The following is a 20,518-nucleotide window of genomic DNA, read 5'->3' as shown; positions in this document are numbered from 1 at the left end:
TCCAACCCCACCCTCACCGCCCTTGTGGTGGGCCCATCACTCACTGCGCTTGCGCCCATCTTCCACCTCCAGCGCCACTCGTACTTTGTTAGCCCAGGTGTCAAAGGACTCAGCTCGAACTTTCAGTTTATGCAGCATGGCAGGCAACTCATCCAAGGTGTATCGATATCTGGGAAAGGACCAGAAAAAGCACATTTTAGCCCAAGTTCGCACTCTCCTACTTCCTTCAGGTGGGCCCTAGACTTACCGAAGGTACTGCCGGCTACTGGAGCACTTGCAGAGGTCATTGATGTGAGAAAGGCAGACAAGGCCATCTGGACAGTCATAGCAAGCCAGGGCAGATAGGAAGCATGTGGTCTTGCACTTTATACACTGACGTTCATCATCTGGAAGCAGCTCAAAAGCCTCTCGCTCAGCCTCGGTGATACCCTGGGGACATTCAACCCATACATTATTCAGAGCCAGACAGGGCGGCAGAAACCCCCATCTCAGCTATCACAGAAGAACTATGATGATGGTCATGGAGATCGGAAGGTCAAACTTCACATCTGCCTTCTTTCTAATCCACAATCTCAAGGTAGGAACTCTGACAGATCACAATTGATCAGATCAATGTGGACTTCAGGATAAAAAATTATAAAGAAAAAAGTCTGGGTAAGATTCAGATAATTCAGCATTCGGAAGGATGAGGCAGAAGGATTACAGTGAACCCAGTGCCAGTTAGCTGTTGTCTCATAAAACCAAGGACAAGCAAGATAACCCAGCTTGTTGCACAAGCCTGGCAATCTGAGTTCAATTCCCAGAACCCATGTTTTTAGGGAGAAAGAGAAAATGGATTCGCATAAGTTGTCTTCTGACCTCTACAGGCTCACCACTACACATGCACCCACCCGATAATGAAAAAAGAAAAAAATTTAAAATGAAAATAAACAAAAAAAGATTAGGGGGCTGGAGAGATGGCTCAGCGGTTAAGAGCACTGGCTGCTCTTCCAGAGGACCTGGGTTCAAATCCCAGCACCCACATGGTGGCTCACAACCGTCTATAATGAGATCTGATGCCCTCGTCTGGCCTGCAGACATGTGTGCAGACAGAACACTGTATACATCATAAATAAATAAATAAATAAATAAATAAATATTAAGGGGGGGGGCTGGAGAGATGGCTCAGAGGTTAAGAGCACTGACTGCCCTTCCAGAGGTCCTGAGTTCAATTCCCAGCAACCACATGGTGGCTCACAACAATCTGTAATGAGATCTGGTGCCCTCTTCGGACATGCAGACATACATGGAGTCAAGATGTGTTCATAATAAATAAATCTTAAAAAAAAAAAAAGATTAGGATGAGAATAAAAGGCCTGTAAATGAGATAGAATGTGGATTTAAACAGAGAGATAGAGACATAAGGTCTGTCCTAGGAAACAATGCTGGCTTCAGTCACTCAACTTTCACTATGTTCCAGACATTACTGCTTAGCAAATGGAAACATAGTGCACCAATAGAACTTATAGAAACGTAACTGCATGTTTTGTTTTGATTAAAAAAAAAAAAGGAGCATTCCATGCCTAAAATGAAGAAAAGCCAAATATACATATAGGTTAGAGTCACTGAAAGACAACAATTATGAGCAATTTTAAGAAGAAATGCTGGCTCCAATAGTTGTCTTACAAACCAACTTTAAAAACAAGCTGTTGCTAATGGGACTGTGATCATCCTTTCATCATGAGAAACTTATTTAAATCCTTCTGGGTCTGCTTGCTTCTCTTGTCAGCAGTAACTATCATCCTTGCTCGATTATCCCAAGTATTTCAATTAAGGCCTTAATACATTAACACTATGAATTAAGAAGTACTCAACAAATATTAGCTCTAGTTTTTAGGTAAGAATATGCATCTCATAAGCACATCTCATTTTACTAAAGGATAACCAAGAAAGCCAGGAGCTTGTCAAAGTGAGGATTTGACTGCAGACAATTCTGAATCAAAAGCTAGAGAATGCTAGAAGGATGAAGCCCTTACGATTTCTTCAGCTCACAGACATGTATACATAAATCATCTCCATAAAAATACTCAAAAACACATCGTATCTTTTTTTTGTTTTGTTTTGTTTTCAAGACAGGGTGCCTCTGTGTAGACTAGGCTGGCCTCAAACTTACAGAGATCCGCCTCCCAAGTGCTGGGATTAAAGGCATGCACCACCAATGCCCGGCTAACACATCATATCTTAAAGATATGAAGATTAGGATTTCCAGAACCCATCTCTGAGCTAAGTGCCAAATGTACAAAATTCTGTCCAAATGGGAAAGCAGTTCTCTTTTCTTCCAACCTTGATCTGTTTCTTTTCATACTGTGGCATAGCATGGGGCCATCATTTAATAACATAGAAAGTAAGTATATATATGATAAAGCCAGGAGATTTACCAACTAATACAGCAAATGAGAAGCCCCAGACTTCCAACGTTACTATAGCTAACACACATAGCAAAGTTATGAGTATGTATTTGTGTGTGTATGTTTTAAGACAAGTCTTGCTATGTAGCCTGAGCTGGTTTGAAACTTAGGGCAATCCTATTCTCCCTGCTTGCTAAATGCTGAGATTATAGGCATGCATTGCCACAGTCAGCCTGCATAAGAACTTTAAACTAAAAATGCATTACCCCAGAAAACAGGCCTCTCAGGGTCCCTTAGGACCAGCATTCCTTTGTAATCTTTTCTTTCTTTTGCAATGCTGGGGATGAAACCAGTACCTTGCACATGCTGGGTAGCACTCTGCCACTAAGCAATAATACTAAACCTCCTACATCATCTCATGGAGGATCCTCATTACAGCAGTTCCCTAACCAGGCAGGTGTAGCAAAAGCCACTCAGCCACACAACTGACACAAGCTTAGGGAAAATCTATTGAAGTAGGATCACTTTCTATTAGACAAAATTATTTTACCCAAGTTGATGAAACATTGGAAATTAAGAAAATAGCTGGGGGTGCTGGACAGACAGCTCAGCAGTTAAGAGCATATAACTGTTACAGACGACCTGGGTTTAGTCCCCACCCACGTGGCAGCTCATAACTGTAACATCAGTTCCTGGGGATCTAATACCCCTCTTTGGCATACACATAGTGCACACAAAATACCCATACACATAAAAAAGAAAGAGAACCCTCCCCTCTTTTGAGGCAGGATCTTACTACGTAGCCTTAGCTGGCCTGGAACTCACTATAGAGATCAGGCTGTTCTCACATTCATAGAGATCTGCCTGCCTCTGCTGCTGGAATGCTGGAATTAAAGGTGTGCGCATTACACTCAGTCATAAAGAAATTATAACAATAGCAAAACATCTTTGAAAACAGTTAGGTATGGTGGAATATACCTATTAATCTCAGGACTCAGGAGATTGTGAAGAAGGATCAAAACCCCGTCTCAGTAAGTAAATAAAATAGAATTTCCTAAGGAACATCTCATACTTCATTTTCTTCATGCATTAATATTACTAACATTAGCTGCTACCACAATGCAAAGGTAATAATAGATTCTTTTATAAACATCAACTCACTCAAGCTTTACAACCACCATTACTAACACAAGCTTAAGCTGGGTGTGGTGGCCCATGCCTTTGAACCCAGCACTTGGAAGGCAGAGGCAGGCAGATCTCTGGGTTAGAGTATAGCCTGGTTTACAGAGCAAGTTCCAGGACAACCAGGGCTGTTACATAGAAAGACTGTCTTGAAAACAAACAAAATCAAGCTTAGGAATTTATTACCATCTTACAGGGTGGGAAAGTGAGACTATCACTTACATTTTAAGTAACTTGATGAAGTGACCAAAGTGATAAGCAATGGGGGTTTCATGTGCCTGTCTACTTTAGTGGGTCATTTGCATAAGGGTAATAATAGCTGCTATAACCATAGCCTACAATTATTAAACACAAATATCTGTAGCTCACTTAGCTACCTAAAAAGACAAATAGAATTCCATTTTTCAGATGGCAAAGCCTACCCTCAGTGAAGTACACTGACCTGTGTAAGGTTGCCAGGCACTGAAGCATTGACAATAGAATGTGGTTTTCAATTCAGATGTACTTAGCTCTTTTCACTACACTCCAAGAATAAAAGCTCCATCTATCCCTGGAAGTTACCCTGGTCTTCCTTCCCCAACCTTTACCAGGCTAGGATGACTGATCAAAAGCACCACCACTCACCTTTTCCAGTAGAGCCTTTCGTAGACGCCGCTCCTCCTGCACCATAATGAACATTTCTTTGTGTACAGCTGCTGCTAGGTTCAGATCCAGCTTCTCAGGGCAGGCAGCCATCTTGCAAATAAGCTCCTCATGAGAAAAGACACAGTATCTTCGTAGCCGGCGGTAGTGCTCAATGCACTGGCGCCCAGCAGGCAGCTGTGGACAGGTTCAAAATTGAACTTGTTCAAGCCTGAAGGAGGCGGTCGGTGCCTTGGCTTCCCCACAGCCTTTCCGCTTCTCCTACCAACCGCCACGATCCAGACTCACCCAGTCAGCAGTGCAAAAGTTGACTGCCTCAGCGAAGTTGTAGCCTTGGTTGAAACCACTGTGGTAAGCACGAGGGAAGGTGATGACAAATTCTCCTGCACACTGGTTTGTTCGAACAACCTAAGGGGGTTAAAAAAGGCTAAGACCATTGAGATAAATCAAGGCTTTCCAGTTGTCAGTAACCTGACCTAAAGCAGGGTCCTAAAGGAGACAAAGGAAAGCTTCAGAGAACTGAGTATGACAAAAGAATCCCAGGCCTCTGTTCTGAAAAGTGATTGAAGTCACAAGAGACAGGAAACATGCATCAAATCACTTCAACTTTCCTGTTACTATTTTAATAAGATTATAAGCATCACTTTGCATTAAGATGACCACGATTTCACATTAATATTCATTTGTTTTTATTATCAAATGTTTCTATAATACCGGTCATAAAACCAGCAAGTGCTGTTATTCTTTTTCCCAGGGTCCATGTTTATCTATTCTGATTATCTGAATATTAGCCTTAACCATTCTAAATAATATGGATCTCGGCTGAGCAGTGGCAGCACACATCTTTAATCCCAACATCAGGACAGCCAGGGCTACACAGGGAAACCCTGTTTCAAAGTAATAATAATAGTAGTAGTAGTAAGGATCTAAACTACATTAAAAGTATCATTGTCAGCCAGGCATAGAGGTATGCGAGTTTAATCCCTGCCTTAAAACAACAAGAACATAGCATTGTTGGGCTAGAAAGATGGCTCAACAGTTAAGAATGTGCGCTGCTCTTGCACTCAGGTCCTCTGCAAGAGCAGCGCACAGAGGACCTGAGTTGGATTCCCAGCACCCACACTGGTGGCTCATAATTGCCAGTAAGTCCAGCTCCAGAGGACAGCATCTACTTTCTCAATTGGCTCAGTTTTCTATACAGCAACTAACTTGAGCCCTAACTTTTTGGTGGAAGTCCAAATACCTTTTCCTATACAATTTTTACCTTTCTACAAGTCTCTCGGCTTTATTTTGTGTGGGGGAGGGTGGGGGGTGCTTTTGAATATGGGGTTATTACCACATATGTAGCCTAGGCTAGCCTTGAATTCATAATCCTGCTTCAGCCGCTCCAGTGCTGGGACTAGAGGTGTGTGAACACATCCAGCTGTAAGCAGACTTCTTATCTTTCTCACGAACATAGCAACATGAGATCTCATCATTCTACTAGAATAGAATGCCATTTTAAAACAATTGTACATTTCTGGAATTTCTTACTATTTTTGAACTGCAATTGACCATAAATAACTAAAACCACAGAACACAATAACAGATATTTGAAGGTACAAATGTTTTCCTTTTAAAGCTTACCCCTCCCTGCCTAGTCTATTTCTCAAAGTTGCTTTCTTACTATTTGGTTCTATTTTTTTCCAGGGTTTTTGTTTCATTTTGATTGTTGGATAATCTTCAGTTGCCTAGTTATTTTTTAAGAGGAAAAAAAATACTGAATGGAAGCTCCAAGAAAGTACATAGGTGACATTATCAAGTTGTAAGCTTCCCTGAAGGATGAATGATCTGGCTAAACCATTTAGTTTGGGAAATTCTAGGTTTTTTTTTCTCTCTCTCTCTCCTTATACTAGTCAAATTCTCAAATTCCCCTACCCCCTTAAAAAAATACTCACACTTTCTGTATTAAGTAAAAAACACTCATACTTTCTGTTTGTGTATGTTTTTCATACACACACACACCCTAAGGAATTTTTAAATGTCAATTTAAAAAAAACAGAATTTAAACATTGTCTCCTGTTTTCTCTACCTCTATAATTTATCTTTTAAAATTCCTTTTTGTCATTTTACTGGGCTCCAATAAGAAGGAAGTAGCCATTTATATTTTCTTTCTTTCTTTCTTTCTTTCTTTCTTTCTTTCTTTCTTTCTTTCTTTCTTTCTTTCTTTCTTTCTTTCTCCCATGCCCCCCAACCAGGGTTTCTCTGTGTAGTCCTGGCTGGCCTTGAACTCAGAGATCTGTGTGTGAGTTCTGCCTCCTGAATGCTGGGATTAAAGGTATGAGCCACCACCACCAGCTATTTGTTTCTTTAACCAAGAAGAACATTCAGTGCTAGTCACCATGAAGTAAAAGGATTAAGTGCCAGGATAAGAACCAAATTCTCCCAGAAAAAGCATGTTTTCTTTGTTTGTTATTATTTATTTACTTGGTGCTAACAATTAAAGCCGTGACCTCTGAGCTATATACACAGCTATACATACCAAGAAACTAGTTTCTTTCAGCCCAGTAATTCCTCTGCTAGGATTCCAGAATAATTTGAGGCATACCAACATCTAATATAAATCTTCCCATTAATAGTGTATCACCATCATATTTTCTTCTTTTTAAAGCAGTAAGTCTTGAAACATTTCTTGCTTTTATTATTGCTATGGCTTTCACCAGCAATCACTAGAATTTTTTTTTTTTTTTTTTTTTTTTACTTTATTTTATGTGCATTGGCATCAGAGCCTCTGGAACTGGAATTACAGACACTTGTGAGCTGCCATGTGAGTGCTGGGAATTGAACCCGTGTCCTCTGGAAGACCACCCAGTGCTCTTAACTGCTGAGCCATCTCTCTAACCCTCCAGAAATGTTTTATAAATAAACAAAATAAATAAATGGAGATCCAACTCTGACCATGGCATGCCTTACCCAAACTCCTCTGGAATAAACTCCATGATTACATGGATAAAGAAGTCAGGAGTCTGGCAGGCAAATTCTTAATCTCTTATCAAGGACTGTGCATTGGGCACTGAATGTTCATCTTTAAAATTGTTGTGAAACTTCTTGTTTAAGGAAACAAATTAAACATATAAATACCTTTAGAAACCTGGTTCAGATACTCCAGTCCTAAGTGGCCCAGTTCGGTGTTCTATGATGTCTCTCGACTTATTTTGTTTACTGTTCTCTGTCTTCCACTCATGGTACACACCCAAGGCAGGAATTGCTTTATTGACCATCAGGGTGGTGACCAGTGGCCTTGCACACAGAAAGAACTTCAGCAATATCAACAGATATTAGATTCTCTAATATGGACGGAAAAGCCAAGTTCCAGAGAACCTTCAGACAGCAGACCCAGGAAAATAATGTTCCTGATTTCCTCTTAAGCCCATTTTGCCAGTGTTAATTTAGTTTCCTATGTGGTGGTTAAAAAAAATTTTTTTTCCAGATGTGGTGGTCCATGAGAATCTCAAGTTTGAGGACAACCTGAGCTACCTAACAAGTTTATGGCTAGCCTGGGCTATTTTATTACACACTGCAGTACTCTCTCGACAACAAAAATGAACAACAAGAAGCAGTCATTCCTTTCTACAGCTATTAAAAAGGGGTAATATGGTTCTTTTCTTCTACCATGTGGGTCCTGGGAATCTAACTCAGGTCTCTAGGCTGGGTTAGGTAAGATCCATTAAGACATTTCACTGGCCCAAAAATGAGAAGTATGAATAAATAACAACAACAAAAATTTAAACCCAAAGAGTGAAGTGAGTATTATTGGGTTATAAAAAGAATGAAGTTCAGATACATGCTGCAACATGGATGAACCTTGAAAACCCATTGAGAGAAGCCTCCCATGAAAGACCAAACAGTATTCTACTTGTATGATAAGATAGCAAGAAAGGTAAATCTAGAACCAGAAAAAAATTGAATGGATGCCTAGTTCTACAGGTTAGAATGGAGAGAGACTGTAAATGAGTATAAAGTATTTTTCTGGGATGGCAAAATGTTATAAAATTGGATTGCAGTGATGACAGAAAACTTCTGTAAGGACACCTACATTATATAATTAAAATGGGTGATTTTTATAGCATGTAAACCATATTGCAATAAAGCTATTTTAAAAAAAGACAAAGGTAGTCATAAAACCATACTAGAGCAGCACTGTTCAAGAGAAATATACCAGGTACAAAGGTGCTTAGAAAAAAATGTTCTTCCTTTCCTGGTACTGAGTACTGGATTCAGGGCCTTGTTAATGCTAGACAAATGTTCTACCAAGCTGCAGGCCTTGAAATTAGGATCCTCTAGACTCAGTTTCTCAAACAGTTCAGATTATAGGGCACATAACATAAAGCCTGGCCACTTGAAAATTCTTTAGTAGCCACATTAAAAAAGTAAAAAGAAACAGGTAAAATAACTTCAATTTTTTATTTAACAAACCCAGAATGTCGTCATCACATCATGTAAGTGTTATATAAAAGTATTCATGATATACTTTATAGTCTTTGTTTAATACTATGTCTTGAATTCCAATATCCATTTTATGCTCCATACGTTTCATCTGGGACTAGACACATTTGAAATGCTCAGTGGCCACACATGGCTTACGACTATCAAATTGGACACTGCAGTTCTAGATCACATATACAAGAGATTATAAAATTCAGTTTACTGCTACATCAAACTTTACATTTAAAAAAAACCACAGAAATATAACAAATGTTTAGGGTGGAGGGAATAGGGAATGGCCTATTTTCCATGTTTTGGAAAGGAGATGTATTCTTTAAAAGAAATGACCTTTCCCCAAAGGGAGCGTAGTGGGAGGCAAGCGAAACACACACAACATGACATGACACAAAGACCTAAACATAGCTGTAGCCTGCCAAGGAGGAACATGAAACTCAGATGATTTCGATTGAAATGTATACTGCCAATCTAAGGAGCCTAGAGGTACTGAGAACTACTCAGTCTATAAGAAGGGCAAGACACTCAGAGGCAGCAGCGAAGCAGCAACTGGCTAGAGAAGCTGGTTAAGTCATCAACAAGAAAAATACTGTGGTGCTGGAGACAGCACAGTGAGCACTGGCTGCTCTTCCAGAGGTCCCGAGTTCAATTCCCAGCAACCACATGGTGGCTCACAACCATCTGTAATGAGATCTGGCATCTTCTTCTGGCCTGCAGGCATACATGTAGGCAGAACACTGCATACACAATAAATAAATCTTTTTTAAAAATGATTTCTTTATGAGCAGAAGAACTGAATACCTTCTTTCATAAAAACATGAATCTCCTATCTGTAGGTAGTATCTGACTATTCAGAATAAGAACTCCATTTCCCTGTATTCTTTTTTCTTTCTTGTTTTGGAAAGAAAGTGCTCAGCGGGTAAGAGCACTTGCTGCTCTTCCAGAGGATCTGAGATTGGTTCTCAACACTCACATGGTGGCTCATAACCACCTATAACTCCCGTTCTAGGGGATTTAACAGCCTTCTCTGGCCTACATGGGCACTACATGCATGTGTTACATATACAGACACTCAGACACACATATACACACATAAAAATGAATAAAATTAAAAAGAAAAGCAAGACTTTCTAGCCCAGTCCTTCCTCCATTTCCCTCTTCACTAGTTGGAACCTAGATATGATAATACGGTATCTCTAAGGTACTTCCCTCAAACTCATGGCCCATCAACCATGATGACCACGGATCTCAGAGCAATCAAACCTGCAGCCCAATCAAGGAAGAACAGGAAGAAGAAAGAGCAGTGATAAACCTCAAATGAAGACTACAAATACTACCACAAAAGTCATCAGCATATCACTCCTATCCCTTGCTTATGTTTCTGGGTACTCACCGGCACACCATGAGACATGAGGGTGTTAGGATTCATGAGGGTAACAAGTTGGTGAAGGAGATCAGGCTGGCTATCAAAAAGCTCAGGTGTCAGCTTCTTCATCACTTCTTCCAAGTGTTCTGCTGCAAGTGATGGGACCCCATACCAGGTTTTTGGCTCACCCCTGCTCAAGTTAAAAGGGGATACACAATGGTCATATATACAGTTAGGTAGAGAGCATGCCCCACTGCTTCCCCAACTCACCATGGCCCCACTCACCAGTGGAGGTAGTTAATGGAGTAACTCCAGTGATCCTCAATATGCCAGCAAAAGGCTGAGAAGACCATGCCCACATAGAGCCAGGGTACCTTCATGCCAGATATATCTGCATTGATGTGGCACAATACAGACTGCTCTAATACAGGCATCACGTTCAGGTTCCAACCACTTGTAGCGTACTCCTGTCAGAGCAAGCGTTTGTACAGAAGGATGAGGATTATGCTAAAGAACTGAAATTTTCTCCCAAGTACTGAGGATTGAACCTTGGGCCTCACAAATTCGAGGCGATGTTCCACCACTGTAGCCTGAGTCTTTTCTATTTTTATTTTGCAATAGGGTCTTATTAGTTGCCCTGCCAGGCCTTGAACTTGTGATTCTCTTGCCTCAATCTCCTGAGTAGCTGGGATTACAGGCCTAAATTACCAAGACCAGCATTTTTGTTTTATTTACTGTGTGAGAGTATGTGTTTATGTGTGTATGTACAGTGTATATTGTATGTTTTTGTGGATGTACATGTGTGAACATACATGTGGAGGCCAGAGGTCAACATCAGGTATCTTCCTCTATTACTCTTTATGTTATTTGAGACAGGATCTCTCACTGATCCAGAGGTCACCAATTGGCTAAAATGATTCTGCTGATCTCCCTGATTCTGCCCCCCTTCTCTCAGCACTAGAGTAATAGAGACAAGCTATCACATCCGGCTCCCACCTGGCTTTTTTATGTGATTGCCAGAGATCCAAACTTGGGTCCTCACGCTTGCACAGCACTCATTTTACCTACTAAGCCATCTCCTCAGCCCCATTGCTTAAAATTTAAGACAGGATCTCATTCTGTAGCCCAGACCAACATCAAAGTCATAACAACACTGCCTGAGCAGGGCTAAGAGTAAGTGATCACACTCCACAAGACCTTAAATTTTAAGTTATTTGTTTTTGTATATGGTTTGGCATCATACCTAACAATGTATGAGTCTTCTATACTTCTCCCAAAAAGCACACACGCAAAATTTCAACTGAAATCACTTTAATTCCAGGAAGATTATGCATATGTATCTACCATAAGGCCTGCTCTGCCAATTGATTTTCAACAAAAGTCCTAGGGACATGATGTGACACATACCTATAATGGCAATCGGGAGGCTGAAACAAGAGGGTCACAAATTTGAGGCTAGCCTAGGCTACACTGAAATATCATGTCAAAAAATAAAATGGAAACTGGGCATGACAGTACATGCCTTTAATCCTAGCACTCAGGAGGCAGAGGAAGACAGACCTCTGCAAATTCAAGCCCAATCTGGTCTGCACAGTGAGTTGTAGGCCAGCCAGGGAGACATAGTGAAACCTGGTCTCTACAAAACAACACAACAAATGAACAAAACAAAAGAACACATACTGGGGAAGTGTGGTCTTTCTAATAAACAATGCTAGACAAATTGAGTAGCTATATTCAAAAGAAAAAACTAGGCCCCCATCTCATTTTAACTCTAAACAGATTAAAACTTCAATATAAGACTTAAAACTAGGAATCTGTAAGACAAAACGTGGAAAATGCTACAGGACATTGAAATGGGCAACTATTTCTTGTACAAAAGTTCAGAAGCACAAGAAACAGCAACAAAAAGATAAATGTCACTGCAACAAACTAAAAAAGCTTATGTATAGCAAAGGAAACCAAGGCAAGACAGGTTGAGACACATGCTTGCAACCCCAGCACTCAGAAGGCTAAGAAGACAGACAGACTGCCACAAGTGTAACAGGAGCCTATGCTAAGAACCAGACCAGGGCTATACAGCAAGACCCTATGTCCAAAAAAAAAAAAAAAAAAAAAAAGCAAAACAAAACAAAAACACCCCAACAACACAAAAAGGACACAACAAAAAGACAATATACAGCATAACTATTTGCCTAACAAGATATGAACCACAGGGGAAAAAACCAAACAATAACAACAAAACAGATAACCAGATTTTAAAACAGACAATAGGTAGATATAAATAGTCATCAACAATGGAAAGGTTCAATAATTGTTAAAATGATGACATACAAGCAGCAAGCAAGTATATGAAAAATGCTCTATCATTAATCAAAGAAACACAAGCCAAACCCACAATGACATATTACCTGGCTTCGGTAAAAATGACTCTTATCATAACCACAGTTTTGTGTAATAATTTTTATAACTTTTTTATAGCAATGTTTTAGTAAATTTTTTAAAAAAGGTAAATAGACAAGGAATGAAAACAGGTGGCAGAATACTTACTTAGCATATACAAAGCCCTGTGTTCAATCTCCAGCACAGCAAAATGATTATCAACACTAGCAGTGATATGGAGAAAAGGGAAGCCCTGAATATTGCAGTAAAAATATAAATCAAGGGGGCTGGAGAGATGGTTCAGTGGTTAAGAATACTAGCTGGTCTTCCAGAGGACCTGAGTTCAATTCCCAGCAACCATCTGTAATGAGATCTGGTGCCCTCTTCTGGCTTGAATGCATACATGCAGGCAAAATGTTGTATACATAATAAATAAATAAATCTTTAAATATATAAATCAGTACAGCCACACTGGAAAATAGTATGGAAGTTCTTTAAAACCATGTTGAAAACAAAACTATCATATAATGGGGGCTGGAGAGACTGCTCAGAGGTTAAGAGCACTGGCTATTCTTCCAGAGGACCTGAGTTCAATTCCCAGCAACCACATGGTGGCTCACAACAATCTGTAATGAGATCTGGTGCCCTCCTCTGGCATACATAATAAATAAATCTTTTTAAAAACCCTATCGTATAACGTAGCAATTCCACTACAGGTTACATAACCAAGAGAAACAAAATCAGTATGTTGCAAAGCTATTTGCACGCCCATGTTTACTGTAACATGGGAGTTTGTTCTTTGTTTACTTGCTTATTTACAAAACAGCCAAGAAAAGGAAACCAGTCTAAGTTGTCTACCATTCAAAAGAATGTAATATATAATATACACTATATTATACTACTATTCAACCATTAAAAAAAGGATGAAATGTTATTTGTAGCAGCACAGATGGAACTGGCGATCACTACATTAAGCGAAATAAGCCAGGCACAGGAAGGCAAATCTCATTCTAATGTGGAATATAAAAAATTGAGTGCTTAGATTTTAGAAACATCACGTTACTCCACAAAAAAAATTATTTATCTATTTATTTATTGATTGATTGATTGATTGGTTTTTCGAGACAGGGTTTCTCTGTATTGTTTTGGAGGCTGTCCTGGAACTCACTCTGTAGACCAGGCTGGCTTCGAACTCACAGAGATCCGCCAGCCTCTGCCTCCTGGGTGCTAGGATTAAAGGCGTGCCTGGTTTATATTTAGTATTTTTATGCCCAATTTTTTCAAGTTTAAATTAAAGCCTAACAAGCCAAAAAAAGAAAAAACAAAAAACAAAACAACAATAAAGACAAAAACTCTGAACCCAAATACATTCTTCCCTCAGTCAAGACTGGTCTCTCAATTCTACCTGTGTATACAAATCCTACTTACTGAACACATATATATGAAAGGGCCAAGCAGTCCTTAGGTCACTTTACCTACTTTTCACATAATTCTTGTAACAAATTTGCATGGCAGGTATACCCCATATTACAAATTAGGAAATAGGGCTCGGGGGGGGGAAGCATCTTATACACGCACATTTCAGATACTACCTAGGTTGTGTTCTTTATATATAGTACTTTATCTAAATCTCAAAGCAACTACTTGAGGCAGGCATAATTATCTTTCAGACACTATACAGACATATACAACCATGATAATCACCCACTCACCTCCTCCTCTGGGGTTAGGTGTCGCTTACTGTCACTGACAGGGAAACCGCTGCCAAATTCTTTGGAATGGATGTCAGCCCCATACTCAACAGTCACGTCTTCCTCAATGCTATTCACCAGCCGCCAGAACTCCTTCTCTACAAGTTCTGTGGGTACCATCTGGGGGAACAAAGACGGCAGATGATGTGAGCCCATTTTATCCTGCCCACATTAACTCAGGGGAGGTACAGTACCAGTGCCCTTGAAAGTAGTCCCAGCACTGCCCTAGCCCTCCATCACCTACGTGCACAGGCATGTTGAAGTAGTCAGCTTTAAAGGAGTCAGCCATCTCCCCAAAGCTCTGCAGAGTATATTCCCGGGTAGCTTGCTCAAAGCCAAAGGCTTCAGGAGGCCGCTTACACTCCTAAAACCCAAAGGAGAGAGAACAAGTCAAAAAAATAGAGGTACATCTACTCATGCCACACTAGCATTTCTATCTTACTTCTTTCTGCTCGTTGTTAGGGTTTGGATATGGTCCTCGTTGGAAGAAGTAGGTCAGGAGTTGGGTTCTTGGAGTCAGTATCTTTGCTCTCATAATGTGAGTTGTACCATAAACACTTCCCCACCATGATGAACTGAAATCCCTACAACTGTAAGCCAAAATCTTTCTTCCTTTACAGTTTCTCCCAGGGTCTGGAGAGATGGCTCAGCAGTTAAAAAGTTCCTGCTGCTCTTGCACAAAATCCAGGTTCAGTTCCCAACACACACACTGCTCACGACCATCTGCAACTCTAGTTCCCGGGGATCCACAACCCTCTTCTGACCTCTGTGGGCACCAGGCACACGCAAGGTACACACAGGCAAAACACTCGTACATATAAAATAAAATAAACATAAACTCTTTTTTTCAGATGCCTTTATAGCAATGGGAAAGTTATTATCATACTCAGAGTTCGTTCTCCATGGGAATGTCCTTCAATACTGTTTCTTTTCTGGGTGCTGGGGTTTGAACCCAGACCCTTATATATGTTAATCAAGCACTCTACCACTGAGCTATACTCTTAGTCCCTTTCCTCCTTACTTTTATTGACATCAAAACACAACTTTTAGAACACTTGCCCAAAATTTATGAAACTCTTGGATCATTCCTCAACACTGAAACAAACACCCAAACTCCAAGCCAAATACAGTCGCATAAGCCTATAATCCTAGCTACTCAGATCCTGAGGCAAAAGGATCATTTGAGGCCCACAAACCCAAGATTAGCCTGAGCAATGTAGCAAGATACTTTTTAAGGAAATCCTGTCTCCAACAAACAAAACCCAACTTGAAGGTGCTTTGGCTCACATCTTAATTCTAGCACTTGGAAAATCCAAGACAAGGGATTTATGACCTGGGCTACTCAACAACCAAATTTTAAATATTTATTTATTGGTTGGTTTTTCGAGGCAGGGTTTCTCTATCTAGTTTTAGAGTCTTTCTGGAACTCCCTCTGTAGACCAGGCTGGCCTTGAACTCAAGAGATATGCCTGCCTCTGCCTCCAGAGTGCTGGGATTAAAGGTGAGGGAGGCATGTGTCACCACCTCCCAGACGTAACAACTGATTTTAAAAAACCAAGTGCTTCAGCGCTCAGGAAACACAAACAAGTGGATCTATGTTGGATGCCATCTAGGTATACATAATTTGTTACAAACCAGCCTGGACTGCATAACCAGACACTGTCTCAAACAAACAAAAAAGGACTAAGGATGTAGCTCAGTGGGAGATTACTTTCCTAGCATGCACAAGGCCTAAATTTAATCCCCAGTAACACCACTACCACCCCCCAAAAAGAAAGAAAAATAAATGTCAGTCTGGTCCACTGGCTCATCATTACTGAGAAGAAAGGCAAACAGAGTCTGTCTTCGTCATCTACAATACTGTTGGCATTCATAATTATCCATTAGAATCTCCAAGACTACCGACACTATTTTGTAGTGTCCTAGTCCTTTTTCAGCCCTTTTGTGCATGCACTTGCACACCTGTCTTGTGGAGAATAAGGTAAGATTGTCAATGTATGCCCTCCAGAAACCCAGAGGGAAATGTAGATAAGCCTGGAGAATATGAAGGTAGGAAAGACATGAAATGAGTCTGTCAGACATCTTGGGTACTGGGCCTCACTGCTGTTTGTGTGGCTCCTCCTTACTACACTGCACCTATCTGCCCTGGGCACTGCAAAATCCTGTCTCCCTGCCTGTAACACCAATGGACCTCTTCCACACCCTCGATCACTGAAAACCACATCTAAATACCCTAACAGGAAGAAAGCAAGTAATCAATATACCCTCTTGATGAAAACTTCCTATCTTTTAATTCATTAATACAGAAAGGGTATGAACTTATAAAAGTCTTTATAAAGTATTTTAAGTGTCTTAAGGATAATTATATATATACACATATATATGACAGAAAAAAGAAAGTACTTGAGAGTCAAAAGAAATTTTTTTTTAATTTCTAGCCAAAACTGATGGTGCAAGCTCACAATTCCAGTTACTTGGGAGGACTAAAGGTTTTTTTTGTTTGTTTGTTTTTTGTTTTTCGAGACAGGGTTTCTCTGTATTGTTTTGGAGCCTGTCCTGGAACTCACTCGGTAGACCAGGCTGGTCTCGAACTCACAGAGATCCGCCAGGAGGACTAAAGGTTTAAGGCCTGCCTGGGTCATAAAGTGAGTTCAAAACAAAAATAAAAAATAAGACACAAAGTGGCGATATAGCTCATCAGCAGAGAGTACTTCCTTAGCATGCTCAAAGCCCTGGGTTCAATAAATAGCTATATGGTCTGTTATAGATAGTTAACCCTGTCATATAAAGCTCATTCTTGATTATCTTCACTAACCACTACTCTGAACTTTCCTTGATCTGGGCATGGTGGTTCACACCCACAATCCCAGGCTCTGTGAGGCTGAGGAAGGAAGACTGACTGGTGTGAATTTGAGGCCAGTCTGTGCTATATAGTGAGACACTATCTCAACAAAACCAACCAAACAAACAAACAAATCCACCTTTCCTATGGTCAACTACTACAATCCAGGGTTTCTAACATCTGCTTACAAGTCAATACACATAGTTCATCACCACAGTCCATCTAATCGTAATACCCCATAGGTAGTCTGGAGTTCCCACAGGACAGGAGCATAAACTACATTTTCTCTTCCTCTTTCTCATAAAGTTCTACAAAGCCTAGCCTTACTCTAGAGTCCCAAAATGTAATACTACAGCTGAGGTAGGAGGCTCCCCTTAGACTATGCAAAGGAAATAAGATGTCCCATGTAGACTGGGACTGGAAAGGCCTTACCGCCATGACACACTTTGGACACCTCCAGACACCTTTTGGGATCTCAGGCAAAGGAGGCAGCAGGCAAAAGATGTGGTAATTGTCATCACAACCATCACACAGCAAAAGTTTGTCATCTTCATCTCCTCGGGAACACATTCGGCACACGTATGACTCAATCTGCCAGAGAGAACCAAAGGGTTATCAATATAGGCCCTGCCCAGTCATTAAACACCAGACAATATCCTATTCCAGAGAGTTCCCCACTGGAAGCCAGAGGTGTTTGCTGGCTTGGTTGTTCATATCCCTTTACAAGAGAGTCATTTAAGACCTGGGGCTCAGTGGCATACATGTACTACCTCCCCAAGACAAGTAGATATGAGAGCAGTCTTTTTCTTATCTTTTCTTTTTCTCTTGGTTTTTCAAGACAGAGTTTCTTTGTGTAGCCCTGACTGTCCTGAAACTAGCTCTGTAGATCAGGCTGACCTTGAACTCAGAGATCTGCCTGCCCCTGCCTCCCAAGTGCTGGAATTAAAGGCTCACACCACTACCACCCTTCAAGAGCAGTTTTACTAATCTTCAACCTTCTCATTTTAACCATTCAAGAAACATCGAATTCTATGGCACAGAGATGAGAAAGATCTGGTATCTGTCTTCAAATAGCACAGTACACTGTAGTGCTCATAAAAATAGAAAACTGCCATAGCAGCCAATAAGAAATACTGTGGGAACCTAGAGAAAGGAAGCAGCACTCATATTACTTAAAGATGAGGGAGGACATTGAGGAAGGAGACTTTTAATGATTTATTTACTATAGAAATAGTATTCTGTCTGCATGTATGCCTCCTTGCCAGAAGAGGGTACCAGATCTCACTACAAATGGCTGTGAACCACCATGTGGTTGCTGGGAATTGAACCCTATAGGGGCAGCCAGTGCTTTGACTCTAAGCCACCTCTCCAGTTCCCCTGAAGGGGACATTTGAAGTTAACTGAAACTTGAAAGGAAGCTAGCTAGTGCTTGGCAACTGGAGCGGAGCACAAAGAGAAATTCTTTGAGAAACCCCATGTGTAAGGAATACAGGATTACAAAAGAACTAGAGGCTTGTCTCTTGAAGAAAACAAAAAACAAATCTACCTACAAGTAATTCAGAACAGCTATAGCAGAGAAGTTAGGTAGGCAGTGCTGGGTAATGAAGTTAGAGATCAGCAGGAATTGGACTATGCATGATAGTGAAGATAATGGAAATTTTAGCCTTATCCTGAAGCACCGAAGCACTGGACAACAGGAGTCCTCTCTGGACTCTTCTAGCACTTTATGTGGACAGTAGCTATTTACTGATTCTTGTTCTTTGTTCCAAACTAGCTGGTCTTATTTTCCCCGGTTAAGTAAGCTACCTGCAGGCAGGGCCCTCTAGACCCACTTTTCTACTTAATGCAACCTAGTCCAGTGCCATGCTGGAGAAATGCTCACTGAAGGGATGAGAAGCAGAGCTCTAGGAAGTCAGGGCTGGGTCCTTACAAACTGGGCATTGCTGTGGTTCCTTCGCAGCCTCATGGTCATCTTGGTGCAGGGCTCAGGGCTGTGACTCAGTTCCTCCTTGCCTTCTAGGAAAGTCTTGGGCGAGGCTGATTCCATCTTCACATCCCCACCTAACTCCTCCTTTACCACCACAGTGGGGGGACACTCAAGTCCTTCTTTATCTGTAGGACAGAAAAGCGGTTCCAAATTTAAATCTGAGACATTTGCAGTCCTTCTCCCTCCATATGAAGCCATCCCCGGTATCTTAGGCCTTACCTTTTTTCCGCAGAGTCTTATCCTTGGCCATAAGGCCCAGCCCCATCATTTTGGGGCCTGCTCCATATATCTGTAGCTTCTTCAGTTCTGGATTTTTCTCAATATCTTCCTCTGTGGGTTCCGGCTACAAAGAAAGCAGAAAATGAGTCAAGACTACAATCTGGAGCAGGTTGCCCAACCCTAAAAGAAAAGCTCATACTAATTCTATATATCTATATCTACACACAGACACACCACTAAGTTTGTGCCAAGAACTCATGCACAGATGGGCCAGGGCAAGAATTTAGAGTTTCTTTTTAAAGACTAGGGATAAGTCCCAACTAAGTCTCTTCGTTAAAATGTTCAGCAAGATGAGTCAACAGGTTAAGGTGCTTGCTTGCCATCAAGCCTGACAACCCAGTTGAATCTCTGAGACCCAGATGGTAGAAGGGACATGGGCATACACATAATCAAAAAAGAAATCTAGGGGCTGGAGAGATGGCTCAGTGGATAAGAGCACTGGCTGCTCTTCCAGAGAACCCAGGTTCAATTCCCAGCACCCATATGGCAGCTCACAATCATCTGTAACTCCAGTTCCATGGGATCCAATACCCTCTTCTAGAATTCATGGGGACCAGGCACACACCATGGATATACATACATGCAGGTAACCATCCATACACATAAAATGTTTTAAAACTCTAAAAAGAAAAAAAAAGTTTTTAAGAATTTAAAAGAAAACTGAAAATTAAAAGCAGAATCTCAGTTTTGCCAACTATAAAATAAAAATATTACTTCTACCTGATAACTTAGACATAGCATATTTTAAATAGAGTGGTACTCAAACCACCTTTTCTAAATAAGCGTAGCAATTCAAAACAGTTATTCATCCCTTATCAAGAAAGCCTCTTTACAGCAAACAGAAACCATCACAGAAAACCACAACAGGACATAACGAAGAGAGGCCAATGGATTGTGGAGAGCCTGGCTCCAGTGGGTAAATCTGCATCACAGTTCCTACATCGAAGGCTCAGGAAATACTGTGAAAGAGGGATAGAAAGATTCTAAGAGCCAGAACACCAAGAAGTCTGCTGTGAAAGTCTCTCCTAAAAATAGCTGCATAAACCAGGCGTGGTGGTGCAGCACACCTTTAATCCCAGCACTCAGGAGGCAGAGGCAGGAAGATCTCTGTGAGTTCAAGGCCAGCCTGGTCTACGCAGAGAACAAAATAAAAAAGACTAAAGAAGTAAGACCACTTTAATGGACATGTTAACATGGAGGGGGCGGAAATTTCATGGTGTCCCA

The 20,518-nt window shown here is 40.8% G+C and overlaps 1 protein-coding gene across 6 annotated transcripts in view; it reads right to left on the bottom strand.

Annotated features, from left to right (window-relative positions):
- Kdm5c (lysine demethylase 5C) overlaps positions 1-20,518 on the bottom strand; it is a 37,994-nt gene that overhangs the window by 7,178 nt on the left and 10,298 nt on the right. For all 6 annotated transcript variants that reach the window (XM_040744022.1, XM_040744021.1, XM_040744016.1 and 3 more), the window contains exons 6-16: positions 19,235-19,358; positions 18,959-19,140; positions 17,461-17,619; positions 14,431-14,550; positions 14,148-14,306; positions 10,342-10,523; positions 10,084-10,246; positions 4,500-4,619; positions 4,194-4,388; positions 248-429; positions 45-169 (exon numbers count right to left, since the gene is read on the bottom strand). In XM_040744022.1, the coding sequence (XP_040599956.1) occupies positions 45-169; positions 248-429; positions 4,194-4,388; positions 4,500-4,619; positions 10,084-10,246; positions 10,342-10,523; positions 14,148-14,306; positions 14,431-14,550; positions 17,461-17,619; positions 18,959-19,140; positions 19,235-19,358 (1,711 nt within the window). The remainder of the gene's footprint in view (positions 1-44; positions 170-247; positions 430-4,193; positions 4,389-4,499; positions 4,620-10,083; positions 10,247-10,341; positions 10,524-14,147; positions 14,307-14,430; positions 14,551-17,460; positions 17,620-18,958; positions 19,141-19,234; positions 19,359-20,518) is intronic.

This window comes from Mesocricetus auratus, unplaced genomic scaffold (genome assembly GCF_017639785.1).
Source record: "Mesocricetus auratus isolate SY011 unplaced genomic scaffold, BCM_Maur_2.0 Super-Scaffold_100003, whole genome shotgun sequence".
Classification (NCBI taxonomy): domain Eukaryota; kingdom Metazoa; phylum Chordata; class Mammalia; order Rodentia; family Cricetidae; genus Mesocricetus; species Mesocricetus auratus.
This window is presented reverse-complemented; position numbering and strand designations above follow the sequence as displayed.